The sequence below is a fragment of the Eumetopias jubatus genome, unplaced genomic scaffold (genome assembly GCF_037043125.1).
Source record: "Eumetopias jubatus isolate StellerSeaLion01/CBP00866 unplaced genomic scaffold, mEumJub1_p1.0 scaffold_6, whole genome shotgun sequence".
In the NCBI taxonomy this organism is placed as follows: domain Eukaryota; kingdom Metazoa; phylum Chordata; class Mammalia; order Carnivora; family Otariidae; genus Eumetopias; species Eumetopias jubatus.
The window spans coordinates 94,999,408-95,013,740 of NW_028274812.1; the positions used below are offsets into that span (position 1 = coordinate 94,999,408).

Consider the following 14,333-nt stretch of genomic DNA (forward strand, 5'->3'; position numbering starts at 1 on the left):
ACATTTACCCTTTTCTTCATAAAATTGTGTTTTTGTTTTTTTTAATAGCTTTTAAGCTATGCACCAGAGCTGAAATTGCAGGCTTATGTTTCCCTCTGGTGTGTGAGCTGTTAGTCTAAGCATGTATGTGTTAAGAGTTTAGGGGAAAAATGATCAAATAAGTTGGCAAATTTCAGAGTGATGTATTATTTCGGAAGTTAGAATGCCAGCAGTGGGGGCTGTCTTGAGATAACATATGAGAAGATGCCTTATCACAACGCCAGAGAGTTAGGAAGTATGTGATAAACGTCAGATTCCTTTCCTCCCTAAGTGCTGCTGCTGACCCACTCAGGGCAGGGCACGTGACCGTACAGCGCAACAGGGGCTGGGCTTTGATGGAAGACTCCCCTTCCTTGGAAACCTGACATAGGCTTCTTTGTCCTGGCTCCTGTCTGCATGCTCTTACCTGTCTCTAACACTAAGATTTCCCTTATGTTGTAGGAACAGCTAACATGTCTTCTCTCCATCTATTTTTCTTTGAGAGGTCCATCTGTTTTGTTGCAATACTGCTTTGACTCATTTTCGGATTCATATTCCTTTGTTATTTTGAGATATGAAGTGGTTTAATATTTTATTTTCTATCAGAGTAAAAAATAAGTGATTTATCCCCTTTTGGAGGAGTATTTATCCCCTAGTGACTAAGGTTTACTTAAGTTCACTGAAATATAGGTATTGAAGGAATTACTTCTCTGTCAATATCAATACTATTCTCTGTATTTGTTAGAGTGTATGAGGCTGTTACGGGGTTAATTGCTCTTTGTGAATTGAGACTTGTAATTTATTAGGTATCTTTTAATTTCCAACGTTGGATTCCAGTCTTGAAGTACAAACAAAGCTCTCTGTAAATCATCATGTTTTGCATTCTTTGCTCTCTGTCTTGTTGGTACAGTCATTTTGTAGAAAAAATAGGAAGAGAATTTGAAATAAATTGAGGCATTTAGTTTTGAGAAAAGGGAAAATTACCTTCATAGCTTTGTGTCTTTCAACAATATGTGCCCAAATATGAGCATAAAGGAATACCTACACCCACTTACAAAACTGTGGGTGGATCTCTTGCATGTCCACATTTACTTGCCAGGGGGAGGCGAAGACCATATTACAGGTCTTTTTTTTTTTTTCTGCTGAGGGGAGGGGGCCAAGATGAGAGGCTTTTTGCACCAATAAGAACAGTAGGACCGTGCTAAGCCTGAACATGATTTCATCCCAACAGTCATCTACAGGAATTTGTTATGGCAACTGCTCTACTGTCATAGGATAAGTGAGGCATATTTAATGCACATTGTTATTGTGTGATCTACAGAAGAACAGATGTTGAGTGACACCCCTGGCTTCGCGCATCTGGGTGTGAGTAGACGCGTAGTGTTCTGGAGTACAGAGGTTGTTCTAAGACTGATTTCTAGGTAAATGAAGGGTTTTTTGTTGTTGTTGTTGTTGTTTTGTTTTTAGCTTCCCCAGAATCCTTTTCAGTTCCTTGCATGTTGTCAAGTATGTACCAGTTTTCTGGCCAAGCCTGACCCTGTATGCGCCCAGCTATCTGCTCTGTCAGTGCACGTACTCAAGGAGTGAAGCACACCAGAGAAAGTCAGCTTTCAGAGCAGACTGGTTTCACTGTGACTCCATGATGACCAGCTTCAACTGGTTCCGACCAGCAGTCTTTTTCTACCCATGTTAATTCACCCCTTCTCTCCCTCACACTGCCTTTTCCTCCCTCACTGTCAACTGGTGATCTGCACTCCTGCTCTCAGACAATATCGAAGCCAGCAAGTGAAATGTCTTTCTTTTTCCTACCAAAGACACAAAGCTGCCTTCGTTTGCACCCATCCTAGCCCATCTTTGCTCCTGTTTGAGAGGAATCCTCTTTCCCCCATCCAAGGCCTGTACCCCTCCTTCCTAGCTCAGATCTTTCTCCTTGGATTTTAAGTACTCCAAAGCCTCTTTGCTCATAAAACAACAAACAGAACTTCTCTCTTAACTCTGTGCTTTTTTCCATCTACTGCCTTCCATCATTGCTTTCCTTAAAGGCCAGACTTCTCGAAAGAGTTGTCTGAACCCTCCATTTTCATTTCTTCACTCCGTATTTATTCCTCACCCGACTCTAATGTGGCCTCTGGCCCCATAATCCCCCAGAACTCTTCTGAGGTCATGAATGACTTCCATGTGGCTAAATCCAGTGGGCATTTTTCAGGCCTCTTTTTTTCTTCTCAGTCTTTGGCCCTACTGTCCATTCTTTTCTTCTTGAAATCCTACTATTTTTCTTCAGCTTTTATGGCACTTCACTGGCCTGGTGTTCCTCCTGTTTCGTGGGCTGTTCCTGCTCAGCTCCGTCCGCAGACTCAGCCACAAGGCCAGTACATGTCAGGAGTTTTTCAGGGTTGCCTGCTGACTTTTTTTGCTCTCTGTGTTGACTCTCATCCGTGCCCTCACCCCTTGGTTCTATGGATTTGACCTCCTAGATATCACCTGGACTGTCTACTTCTCACCACCACTGCCACCTTCTTTTGCAAGCCATTCTGGTTCCCTACCTGGATTCTGTGGGAATACTTTAACCACTTGAGATTTCTTCTACATCTAACCTCAGATCTGATCACTTAGTCTCCTGTAATCCTCCTTGATGCATTTCACTGGTTTTCCATAGTTCTTAGAAAAACATTCAGAGTCCTTGAAGAAGTTCATGAGATTCTGCATCATCTTGGCCCCTGCATCCATCCAGCCATCTCTTACCATGTGTCCTCCTGCTATGGGCTCCCCTCCCCGGCAGCGGTCTTGTTTTTTCCTCTGCCTGGGTGCTCTTTCCACCAGGTTTTCTCCTGGTTTGCTCTTGAACTCTCTTTAGAGCTCTGAGCTCTCCATAGACACAGTGTCTATATTCTTAATGCCTCACTGCCCAGGGCATAGTAGATGCTTATTAAATATTGAGTAAATGAATGAACTTGCTAGTTTGTTGACTGAGAAAGAAGAATTACTCATAATTAGCCTACCAAAGCACCAAGTTAGGCCTTCTCTGACATTTTTGTTACATTGTTCTTTACATGCCAGTGAATGCTTTTTAATCACCCATGTATATTGCTCTTTAAACGTCATTTCACAAGTACTTCCACATGAATCCTTTCTTGAGACCTTGGGCAAATCATGTGGCTTCTTAAGACCTTATGGCCCAGGGCGCCTGGGTGGTTCAGTCGTTAGGTGTCTGCCTTCTGCTCAGGTCATGATCCCGGGGTCCTGGGATCGAGCCCCGCATCGGGCTCCCTGCTCCATGGGATGTCTGCTTCTCTCTCTTCCACTCCTCCTGCTTGTGTTCCCTCTCTTGCTGTCTCTCTCTGTCAAATAAATAAATAAAATCTTTAAAAAAAAAAAGACCTTACGGCTATAGCAGCCCAAAATGCCTTCCCTTCACCCCCGCACACATCTCAAGATACTCTCTAAGGGATAACTGGAAGTCTAGATGATTCTTGTAGTTCCTGATTTTCTCTAATTCCTGATTTTCACTTTTTGTAGAAGGGAACCTGAGACACAGGTTTCTGGATGTCTGTTCACAGTCAGAGGGCAAGTTAGGACTAAATCACTGGACACCTGAATCAGAGCCCTGTCACTTTTTTCTACCTCAGGAGAGCCTTTTCTCTCAAATATGTGAAAATTGTCTTTAAAAATTTTTTTAAAGTTTGAAAAACTGTGGTAAAATAATGCATAACATAACATTTACCATTTGGTACGTTAATATGTTGTTAAACCATCTCCACCATCCGTCCCCAGAACTCTTCCCCTCCCCCCAAACTGCTGGCAACCACCGTTCTACTTTTTCCCTCTTTTTTTAATTGAGAAAGAAAATTGTTGCTCAGTATCCTTTCAAATGATCAGATATCTCAACTCACAGAGTTTATTTAAGTGGTTTTGATTTTGATTAAAAAATCTGTCACCAAATGCTGTCCTTTCCAAATTTCATCATTTTACAGTGTATTCCAGAGTTAGGCCACTATGAAATGTGTCTCCACCCCCCACCCCCATTTTAAATGTGTTCTTTTCCTCTAGATATAAGCAATAAAAATCAGTACTGGAAAAGAGGGAAGAGTTTTGCTGTCTCCTATTGCGAGTCTAAGGCAGTAGGCATGTTTGTGTTTGTGTCTTACTTTGTCTTTGTCTTGTTACTTGTCTGATAGTATGGTGGATTTTTTTTTTTTTTTTTTTTGGCCAGTGCAGATTATGGATTATTTTGAAAGAAAATGAAAGATATATTAGCGACAAGAGGAATTTTAAGATGATTTAGTTCCCAGACTTGCCTGAGAAGAATCACCTGGGGGAGGGGAGAACCTTGTTAAAATACGGATGACCAGGCCTCTCCCTATATTCTTTTAGTCTGGATTAGGGCCCTAAAAACAGTCTAAGTGTGGGAACAGTGGTATCGTATATATCGATGAGTACTGTTTTGTTGACAATTTGGAGCTACATCTTATTTCTTAGAGTTTATTTTCCAGAGCATGCCGGTACACACACTGACACACACACTCCCTGTGGTTCTTGTATTACAACCATTATCCGTATCACTTTCCCCACCAGCAGAAGCATACATTCTTCTGTGTTTTCTTTATCTTGATTTTTCAGCTTCATATCGGATGTTTTCAGTTTATAACGCCAGCATAGTGCAGCAAATTGCTCAGGTGTTGTACTGAGACACTCTTGGGTTCAAATGCTGACTGCCCTTTGTCAGATTGTGTTCCTGTTTAAGTTGTGTAATCTCCTTAAGTTTTTTCATCTGTAAATTCAGGATGATTACATAGCCTACTGGTTAGGGTTGTTGAGGAGATTGAGTGAGATAATGCCTTCGAGGCCTTCACTGCATTGCCGGCCACATAATAGTTACCAATATATACTAATCCCTGTTGTTTATTGTTATTTTATAAGACATTCCAACTGGCAACTTTACCAGCATTAGAAGGGAGGACTCACACCTAGAAGCAGTAATTTATGCTTTTTGAAACTTTATAATTTATCCCTTACTGGTTGTTTTCAGTTCATGCCTGTTTTCCAGATTGTTTTCAGCAGAGAAAGGCCCTTAGGAAACCTCAAAAGGGTATGTGTTTAGTTCACGGAGAAGCTATGACATCGTGTCCTATTCCATGTGGATTTTCATAAGGATTTGAAATCCTGATTGGAAGCTATGGGTGGTAGCTTTGCCCATGGAAATTAACGCAAAGAAAAGGAAAGAAAGGAAACAAACCTGGGATGGAAAATGTCTCCAGGAATTTGAATCAGTGGTATCAGATGGTACCTTCCAGCCTTCCAAGCTCTTTCATTTCTTTATTACTTATCCATTTCTCAGACATTCATGTGCTGAGCTTTATACTAGATATTGAAGCTCTAAACATGGATAAAACACAGCCTCTGCCTTTCGGCAGCCCACTGTCCATTGTGAGAGACGGACACGTGCATAGTTATAACAAATTGTGGTAAATACAGAAATAAAGATAGTAGACAGCATTTGAGAACAGAGAAAGCCAGGTCTTATAGGAAGAATAGGAGTTGATCAGCTAGTGTCATGTATGGGGGTGAGGTATGCAGTGGACATTTATTTCTTGAGCAAAGGGCAGAGACAAAAAGAAAACCTGATGTGTTTTTGTTTTGTTTTGGGAAATGGACTCTGCTCCTCTCTTACTCTCATGATTCCTAAAACGGAAAATTTCCCAAACATAGGAAGAGTGTTCAGATCCTGGGTAGCCAAAACTTGGGTCTGTAGCCACATGATAAATAATTATTGAGTGTCAGTTGAGAGCCAACACAACCAAATAAACTCTATGAATTTAAATAAATTTTGCATACTTTGAAAAAACATCCTGATTTGGACTTTGACTATTGCTATTAGATTTGTCCTTTCAGCCATTATCACATTTTTGGTTCAGAATTTGTTAATCTTGTATCTGCACTAATGCACTCTTAGCTAACTTTTATCAGTGTCCCCTCAAGTATGTTCCAATGGCCATTTCTAAGTACTTTCTTTCCAAGTATTTTGATGTTGTTTCATGTTCCTTGTAGTTGAACATTTCAGTGTTTGGCATGATGTAGTGTGGATGCCTTAGGTAGTTTCTTCAGCCATTTATAACATTGTGTACATCAAAATTTCTCTCAGAATCCTATCTAATTCTCATGTGAGCTAATATGTTAATAAAGTACTTGGGGACAGGAAAGTTACTTTGGGGTGTCTGTACCAAAAAATATCTTCTACGGTTTTCATGTTCTGTTAGTTTGGCTGTCAGTGTGGGTGGTAATGTATATAAAATATATTAATATATATGTTAATAAGTAATATACATATCCACACACATACCTATATATACCTAAATGCCCATACACATATACTTGTGTATATGCATGTAGTTTTGTATGTATGTAGGTTGTGTGTGTGTGTAGTCTATTGTATATATTTTTTTGTCTAGAGAGAATACTCTTTCAACATTGGTGTTGTATGAAAGGTAAACATTACTTTTATCCAAAATTATTTTGTATTATGGCAGTAGCCACTTTAATACATTTGGCCCTATATTTTTGAAATAAATTAAGGGCACTAAGCATGCATATAAGTAGTTTGCACTTTTTGGCCTTACTTTTAGTTTTCACCTTTGGCCTTATCCTGGTTTTATACTTGCAGTAGAATTTACGTTATCTTCTTGTGTTTTTCTTTGTAAGCTCTTCTTAATCATTTAGGCAAGAAAGGTAGGATATAGATGTATGTTTTAAAAAATTGTTATCTGTGAAGATTGAGTCATTCAGGAAAGCTTATATTATAGAATACTAACACAAGAGTTAGAATGGCCCTTTTCCCATAAAAGACTAATATATATTACTTTCAGTGGCAGAGTGTTTTCAATATATGATTTTGAAAGGTTTTCAGAAAATAGGGAAATTAGAATGATTAATGCATTACAGAAACCTGGGTGCCACCTTGTACACGTTTGCAGTAATAGACTTTGGTTAGTCAGACCTAAAAATGGGAATGAAATTTCCTATTAAAGTTCCACAAAAAGGAGATCTTAAACTGAAATAAAACCTTTCGAATGAAAATACAAACCTTCTGTAGGTGGAAAATAGCTGAAGTTTTTAAAGGTGACATGATCCCAGTGAGACTGTGAGGGAGAAGGAAAGTAGAGACAGGTCACAGCACAAGCCTCCGCCCGGAAGCTCTGGGCACAGAGTGGAAAGGCGGAAAGACTGAAAACGACCGAATGCCTAGGAGATGAGCCCGAGGAGGGACAGAGTTTTGAAAGCTTTCAGGCTGTTTCTCATAGTGGTTTTACAGTTTTTTTCTTTTTTCCTTTTGCTGAATTTTGTCTACTGTTTCATAGAGGAACACCACTTCGGTTTTTGTTCCCTTAAAGTGTTTAAATGTCACGATAAAAGAAATGACTTATCCAAACTCAGTGTATTATACAGCTGCCTTTGTACTGAAGGGACTGTGTCATTCTGAAGCAAGTTTTGTGTTTTATTCTCCTAGTCAAAAACTTGATTCTTCAATGACTTTATTCATTCCCTCTGGGATTACTCAGTGTTTACGTTCTTGCTAATGGCAGGGTTCTTATAACAACGAGCCCTTTCTTGTTGGGAGGTTCGATAAACTTGGAAAGGCTGGTTTTTATTTCTTCAAAATGTGTGAACTTTACAGAAGCAAAACGGTTTTTTGAACTTTAGATATTTGTTTTTGTCTAGACTTATATTCACCTGTTTAGTAATCTTGAAGTTGGCAGATTCTTCAGAATGCTTCTATGTGAATAAAAAACATTGTTTTTAGAGGTATGCCATTTACCTCTATTGCTGTCAGTAGATTTATTGGTCCTATAATAAATGTAGAATTACTTTTAAGTGATCATACTGGTGCCTATGAAAAACATTAATGAATTTCCTAATAATTTCCCAGGAAATAGGTAGGTAGGTCATGGCAGTTACATTTCAAGGTTATGCACACTTTTCAAAGTGCTATAAAACTATGAATAGATTTCTTTGGAGGTCTGCTTTCTCAGCACATAAAAGAAGACTACAAATTGCTGCTTACCTTCCTAAGATTAATGATACATTTTCACAGACTTTTTCATGTGAACAGCTTTCCAAGTAGTATTCAAAATAATTTGCATTTTAGCCCTCCCCCATGACCTTGGAGCCCTCCCACTCTTTGTGCAGTTCCCAGATGATTGTTTTGAGCAAACCAGGATGTCTGTGGACTTTGCTGAGAGCTGTCCTTAGAACTTGATGAACTGGTTCTTACTCAGTGATTTTGGGGTGGGGACCACTCTTTTTGAATTTTACAGTTTCCATATCTGTTTTTGCATTCTTTTAATGCTTTGGCTTTGAGATGAATATTTCCTGACTGGTTTTTGGCCTTGTGTTAAGTTTCCAACCAACCTATTTTGCCGCTTTCTCTACAAGGAGTATTTGGGAAGTCTTCTCCTGTCTTTAAAGTATCTGCTAGCTTTAAAGTATCCCTGTGGTTTAGAGTATCATGGAAGTTTCACAAATTAGAAAGAGTTGAAGTCTGGTGTATGAGAATGTGTGTGTGTGTGCGCATGTGTGTGTGAATGCATGCGTGTACACAGGCATGCGCATATGCAATCTTGTGAAGATATAAACTAGTGCTTATTTTAGTCTTTCATTTATGAATCAGAATTAACCAACCTGCTTAGCAACTTATCTATAGATATATATTGTCTGCTAATTCTATGTCACTCTTTGTCTCAGCAGAAGGATAAAATACAAGTTTATGAATACATGGTTCTTGCTGACTGGGAGTTGGCTAGTTGTGAGAAGCAAGATATGCATGCACATTAAACAGTGAGTGAATAGGGCAGGGAAGTATGTGATAATTCTAAATGCCGAATTGACGAGCACAGGCCCAGGAGTATAAGGAATTCAGGGAACAGAGAGAAAAATGAGGGTGGGGAAGATTAGTGAGGACTCCACAAAGGAGGTAGGGCTTGATCTCTGCTTACAAAGATGAGTGAATAGTGAGAAAACAACAATGACAGGAAATGGCATCCTGTCCGTTGGATGGTGGATGCCATGATGAGGCATTGAACTAAAGCATAAACCTTTGTGTTTGGGGAGAAACACTGAGAGGATGCTAGTTGGATTAGAAGGATGCTTTTGGAATAGTAGAGCTTAAATAAGCTGAGTGGGACAGATATTCATATATATTTTGATGATGGGAATTCTTAGACTTTATCAAAAGTTATATACATTCTATTTTTATAATTTCCTCACTGCACTTGGTTTTGGCATCCACAAGTTTCTGAGAGAGGTCAGCAGTGTTAAATATTTGATGAAAATCTCTGTATTTCAACCCAGGCTTAGTATTAACATTTGCCGAAATGTTATGTAAATAGGTCAACACGTAAGTGTAATGTTGAATTGGCACGTGAGAAAAGTTAATTAATTATGGTGAATTTTTTCCTAGGCCGGACCTGATAGACATGAATACTGTTGCTGTTCAAAGCAACCTTGCAAATTTAGAGCACGCTTTTTATGTAGCAGAAAAAATTGGTGTTATAAGACTTCTGGATCCTGAAGGTGAGTTGTTGTCCTGACTAGATGTAGACTGGCATGAGAGTCTGATCAAAAGTAATCTATCAACATTTTGAAATAATTTATGTTGCTGCTTATAGATGTTGATGTCTCCTCACCTGATGAAAAATCAGTAATAACTTACGTGTCATCTCTCTATGATGCATTTCCCAAAGTCCCTGAAGGTGGTGAAGGTATTGGTGCAAATGTGAGTATTGGTTTTTTCATACTAGGAGCTGCTGATTCAGTAATGACCAGTTGACTGAACTCTTTGATAAAGCTTTTTACAGTAAATATGAAATATTCTTTTTTTAAAAGATTTTATTTATTTATTTGAGAGAGAGAGAGGGAACACGAGCAGGGGGAGGGGCAGACGGAGAAGCAGACTCCGTGCTGAGGAGGGAGCCCCATGTGGGACTCGATTCCAGGACCCTGGGATCATGACCTGATCCGAAGGCAGACACTTAACTGACTGAGCCACCCAGGCACCCTAATATCAAATATTCTTTAAAGAATTTGAGTTAAGATGCTGCTTAATAAACCAGTCCTGTTTGCATTTTCATGACAGTATTCCATCATAACAATTAAAGCATAACTCAAAAAAAAATTTGTTCTTTGTTATAAATAAAGTAGGTCATTTTGAGTTACATATCCTTTTATAGATGAAAGCTCTAAACCACTGAATTTTGGAGTTTTTCATTTTTAACCTGCTGCTGTTTTACATTTGCAGTGTTTGATATCCTTCTGCATATTGTAGAATATCTCACTTCTGAAATCACTTTCAATGTTATCGACTCTCATAATCTCATGAAATAAGTTGGCTAGGAATTCTTTTTTGTGATTTAAAGGTGATATTTAGAGGAAGGTTATTTGACTTGGCCAAACTATGAGAGCTACTTCGTAAGCAGGGTGAGGTGTCCGGTACGGGAATCTTTGGGCTCCTCATTAGTCCACTGTTTCCTAGAGATTTGTGTGATTCGGTTCAACCATGCGTGTTGTAGTGGTTATACGAACATGTACTTAGGTATTTCTGGAAGAGAACAGGAAACCCTGCAGAAGTTATGAATTTGAGGATGAGCCTCTTCACCCTGGGCTTCTCCCCTTCTTCTCCCAGATTCCTTTTTTTCTATTTTATTTTGAAGATTTTGGAGCCTATCTTGGTGAGCTCTCTCTTCTAGTCTCTTTCTCACCTCTGTGTGCTCTTGTTTCTACATTTATTTCCATTCTCTTTGTCTTGTTCTTTCTCTCAGAGGTTTTTCCTCTCCTGACCCCTGCGTAACTTGCTCCCACGCTCCTCCTCTGCTGTGATGTCTGCCAGCAAGTCCTTGTTGAGCGTTGCTTGAGACTGTTTCTTAGGGCCATTACTTGTCTTACCTTCTCACTCCCTTCACCCTGTTCCTGACTCTTACCCCTTCACACTAGAACTAGGACGACAGCTTTTTTATACTTTTCCATCTCCATTGTTTTTCTCTTCCCAACAATACTGCACATTGTCACCAAATTGATCTTCCTAAAATCTGATGTCTTTAGCTTGATAACCTTCAGTGATCACATAGGGCTTGTAAGGTGAAATCCAGTCTAGATACTCTGACATTCAAAAATCTGCATATACCGAGGCACCTGGGTGGCTCAGTCAGTTAAGTGTCTGCCTTCGGCTCAGGTCATGATCCCAGGGCCCTGGGATGGAGCCCCACATCGGGCTCCCTGCTCAGTGGGGAGCCTGCTTCCCCCTCTGCCTGCAGCTCCCCCTGCTTGTGCTTGCTCTCTCTCTCTGTCAAATACATAAGTAGAATCTTTCAAAAAAATTCTGCATATATTAATTTGCTTACCTACTTTTTTAGGTTTAGTCTTTCAACACAGACTGTTTGCTGGTAGCCAGGGCATTTCTAGTTCAGAATCGTGACTTACTTGGGACTCCCTATCTTTTATCTTCCCCCCACCCACCAAAGAATTACTTACTGGTTGTTGCAGAACTGCTCAGGGACTGCCTTTTCCGAGAATCCGTTGGTGACCTTTCTGAGGCACATTTAAGCTTACCTGATTATTATCTCAACCCTTAGCATATATTACCTGTTTCAGGTATTTCAACACTTAATTAAATACTGCTTTTCATTTTGATTAACTGTTTGTATTATGAATCTCTTGCCTCCCCATCTAGACGGTGACTCTTTGATAAAAGGTATTATTTCTTAAAGTATTAAATTCCTGTTGCAACACTTGGCACAATGCTTTGAACATAATAAGCACTCGTCAGATACTTAATTGAATATAGCAGATGACAGCCTTCCAGTTTCCTCCATTTTTAAAGTTTGTTTAATGAGTAATCCAATCGTATACATTTCCTATAGTTTTCATTCCTACTTACTTTCCTACATAGTGTATAGATCTTTGAGTTTCAGGTAGACAGTGGATTTTGATCTAGAAAGGTTGGCAGACAGTGGCAGCTAACCTGACTTGTAGATGCTATTATTTTCTCTCTCTCTTTTTTTTTTAAGATTTTATTTATTTATTTGACAGAGAGAGGGACAGCGGGAGAGGGAACACAAGCAGGGGGAGTGTGAGAGGGAGAAGCAGTCTCTCTGCTGAGCAGGAAGCCCGAAGCGGGGTTCCATCCTGGGATCACGACCTGAACCGAAGGCTTAGCGACTGAGCCACCCAGGTGCCCCATTACTCCCTCTTCCTGGGTGCCTGGAAAACACCCCAAAATGATCGCAGTGTTTTTTCCTCCTGCATTTGGATACAGCCTCAGGAGCCTTCTTAACACAGTGCCCCATGCAGCCACTATCTCTGGATCAGAAGTAGCACTCATTAGGCCACTCTTCATTGTCAAATGTTGCTAGCATGTTTTTAAAGCTGTTTATGTGGGACTAGGTAGAAAGTGAGAAGACATTGAGTTGGTTCCGACTGTCGGCTTAAAGACATATAAATTCACAGAATGACCTCTGACCAAGTTGTGTTAGATTTGAATGTTACTATCTGCAGATATGGATCTTTTCTGTCATTTTATTGTTTCAGGATGTTGAAGTCAAGTGGATTGAATACCAGAATATGGTGAACTACCTCATTCAGTGGATTAGACACCATGTGACCACAATGTCTGAGAGAACATTTCCTAATAATCCTGTGGAACTAAAGGTCTGTGTCACTGTAGAAGTTATGAAGGATTGAGTTGATTATTAAACTTTTTTTAAAAAATACTTTTATTTTATTTTATTTTTCTTTTAGAGAGCATGTGAGTGGGACGGGGGCAGAGGGAGAGAGAGAGGATCTTAAACAGACTCTGTGCTAAGCATGGAGTTGGACGCGGGGCTTGATCCCATGACCCTGAGATCATGACCTGAGCCAAAATCAGGAGTCAGATGCTTAACCAACTGAGCCACCCAGGCGCCCTGATTATTAAACTTCTAAATCATCTTATAATAATTCCAGAAGTTCAAGAAAAATTGCCCTTGGCAAGCCACTAGTAAATAAGCAATTTTTAAGTTTATTCATCTCCTGTTCAGAGAAAATGGAGGTAAATGTTAATAATTAAAACATAATAGCAGCAACATCTTAGAGATTTATAGTCCTTTAGTTTTGAATTGTTGAGAGTGATAACATATAATTTGAGAGACCCTGGAACTGACATGGCAGAAGTGTTTTTGGTGCATGGGGAATGCCTGGAGCCTACCAGATAGATGGCTGAGGCAGGGGTTGTCTCTGGGAAGCTGGGACAAGTTTAACAGTGGTTGGGAATGTGCCTGCGGTGGAACCCTGTTAAAAACGGCTTCGGAGGCTTCATTTTGTATAGCAAGAGGTGTATATTCTATTTCACCATGGAATAAAAAATATACACCTGACTTCCAGTATAAATGAATTCATTAGTAAAACATTTGCTACTACCTAAAAACAGGTCCACCTCTTTGAGGCAAAGACATTATAGAAATATAAAAGAATTATAGATATGTGCACTTATTGAAGAATATCATCTCGTTTTGTATATTTGGAATTGTAATAACAAAGTCATCTGCTTTATTTAAAAAAACTGATAATGTGAATATTAACAAGTCTAATTCCTTGAATGATAGGCTTTTTTTTTAATATATATGTATCAAACTAGAATTGCAAGAACTGTAATAACCCAGGGTGGATCCTGCTAAAGTTACTCATTGTTGTTCATGCATCTGTACAGAATATCTGTTTAACAGCTTTTATTCACATTGCCACGGAGAGTTTGTCCTTGGCATGAAGTTCCTTGGCATGTGTCGATATGATGCTTTTTAAGTGTTCTAAAGTTGTTGTGTGATGTCTCCCTGTGTGGATGCAGACCTCTCCAGGGCCAGGAATATTTCCCCCTTTGTTCACCCTAGCCACCATGCGTGGTGTGTAGCACATAATGGCATTATATACTTATTTTCTAATGGACATCCTGAAACATTGCATTTTGAGTTCAAAACAGTTTTCAGATTTCAAGTTCAACTTATTTCCAGATGGATTCTTATTGTCCAGACACTTGGGTAAATTTGTACTGGCTTCTGATGAATGCAAATTCTTAAAGTTTTGGAAGAAGTTTGAGGACTAGACAGATTACTTGCTGGTGCCTAGGACAGCACATAATACACGGAAGAAAACATCATGGGGAATGCCAATAATTTCATTAGCCAGCAAAACGTTGAATGGAATCCTTCAGAATCTGTGACTGCCTGAGGCTTTACAGGGAATTTTTTTAAATAACAGCATGAATTAAAATGAGATAATTAGTATGTACTTAATAAATG

General features: G+C 39.4%; 1 protein-coding gene across 11 annotated transcripts in view; it reads left to right on the plus strand.

Annotated features, from left to right (window-relative positions):
• DST (dystonin) overlaps positions 1-14,333 on the plus strand; it is a 478,002-nt gene that overhangs the window by 291,401 nt on the left and 172,268 nt on the right. For all 11 annotated transcript variants that reach the window (XM_088024332.1, XM_088024333.1, XM_088024335.1 and 8 more), the window contains 3 exons: positions 9,470-9,582; positions 9,678-9,784; positions 12,592-12,711. In XM_088024332.1, coding sequence (XP_087880458.1) covers positions 9,470-9,582; positions 9,678-9,784; positions 12,592-12,711 — 340 coding nt within the window. The remainder of the gene's footprint in view (positions 1-9,469; positions 9,583-9,677; positions 9,785-12,591; positions 12,712-14,333) is intronic.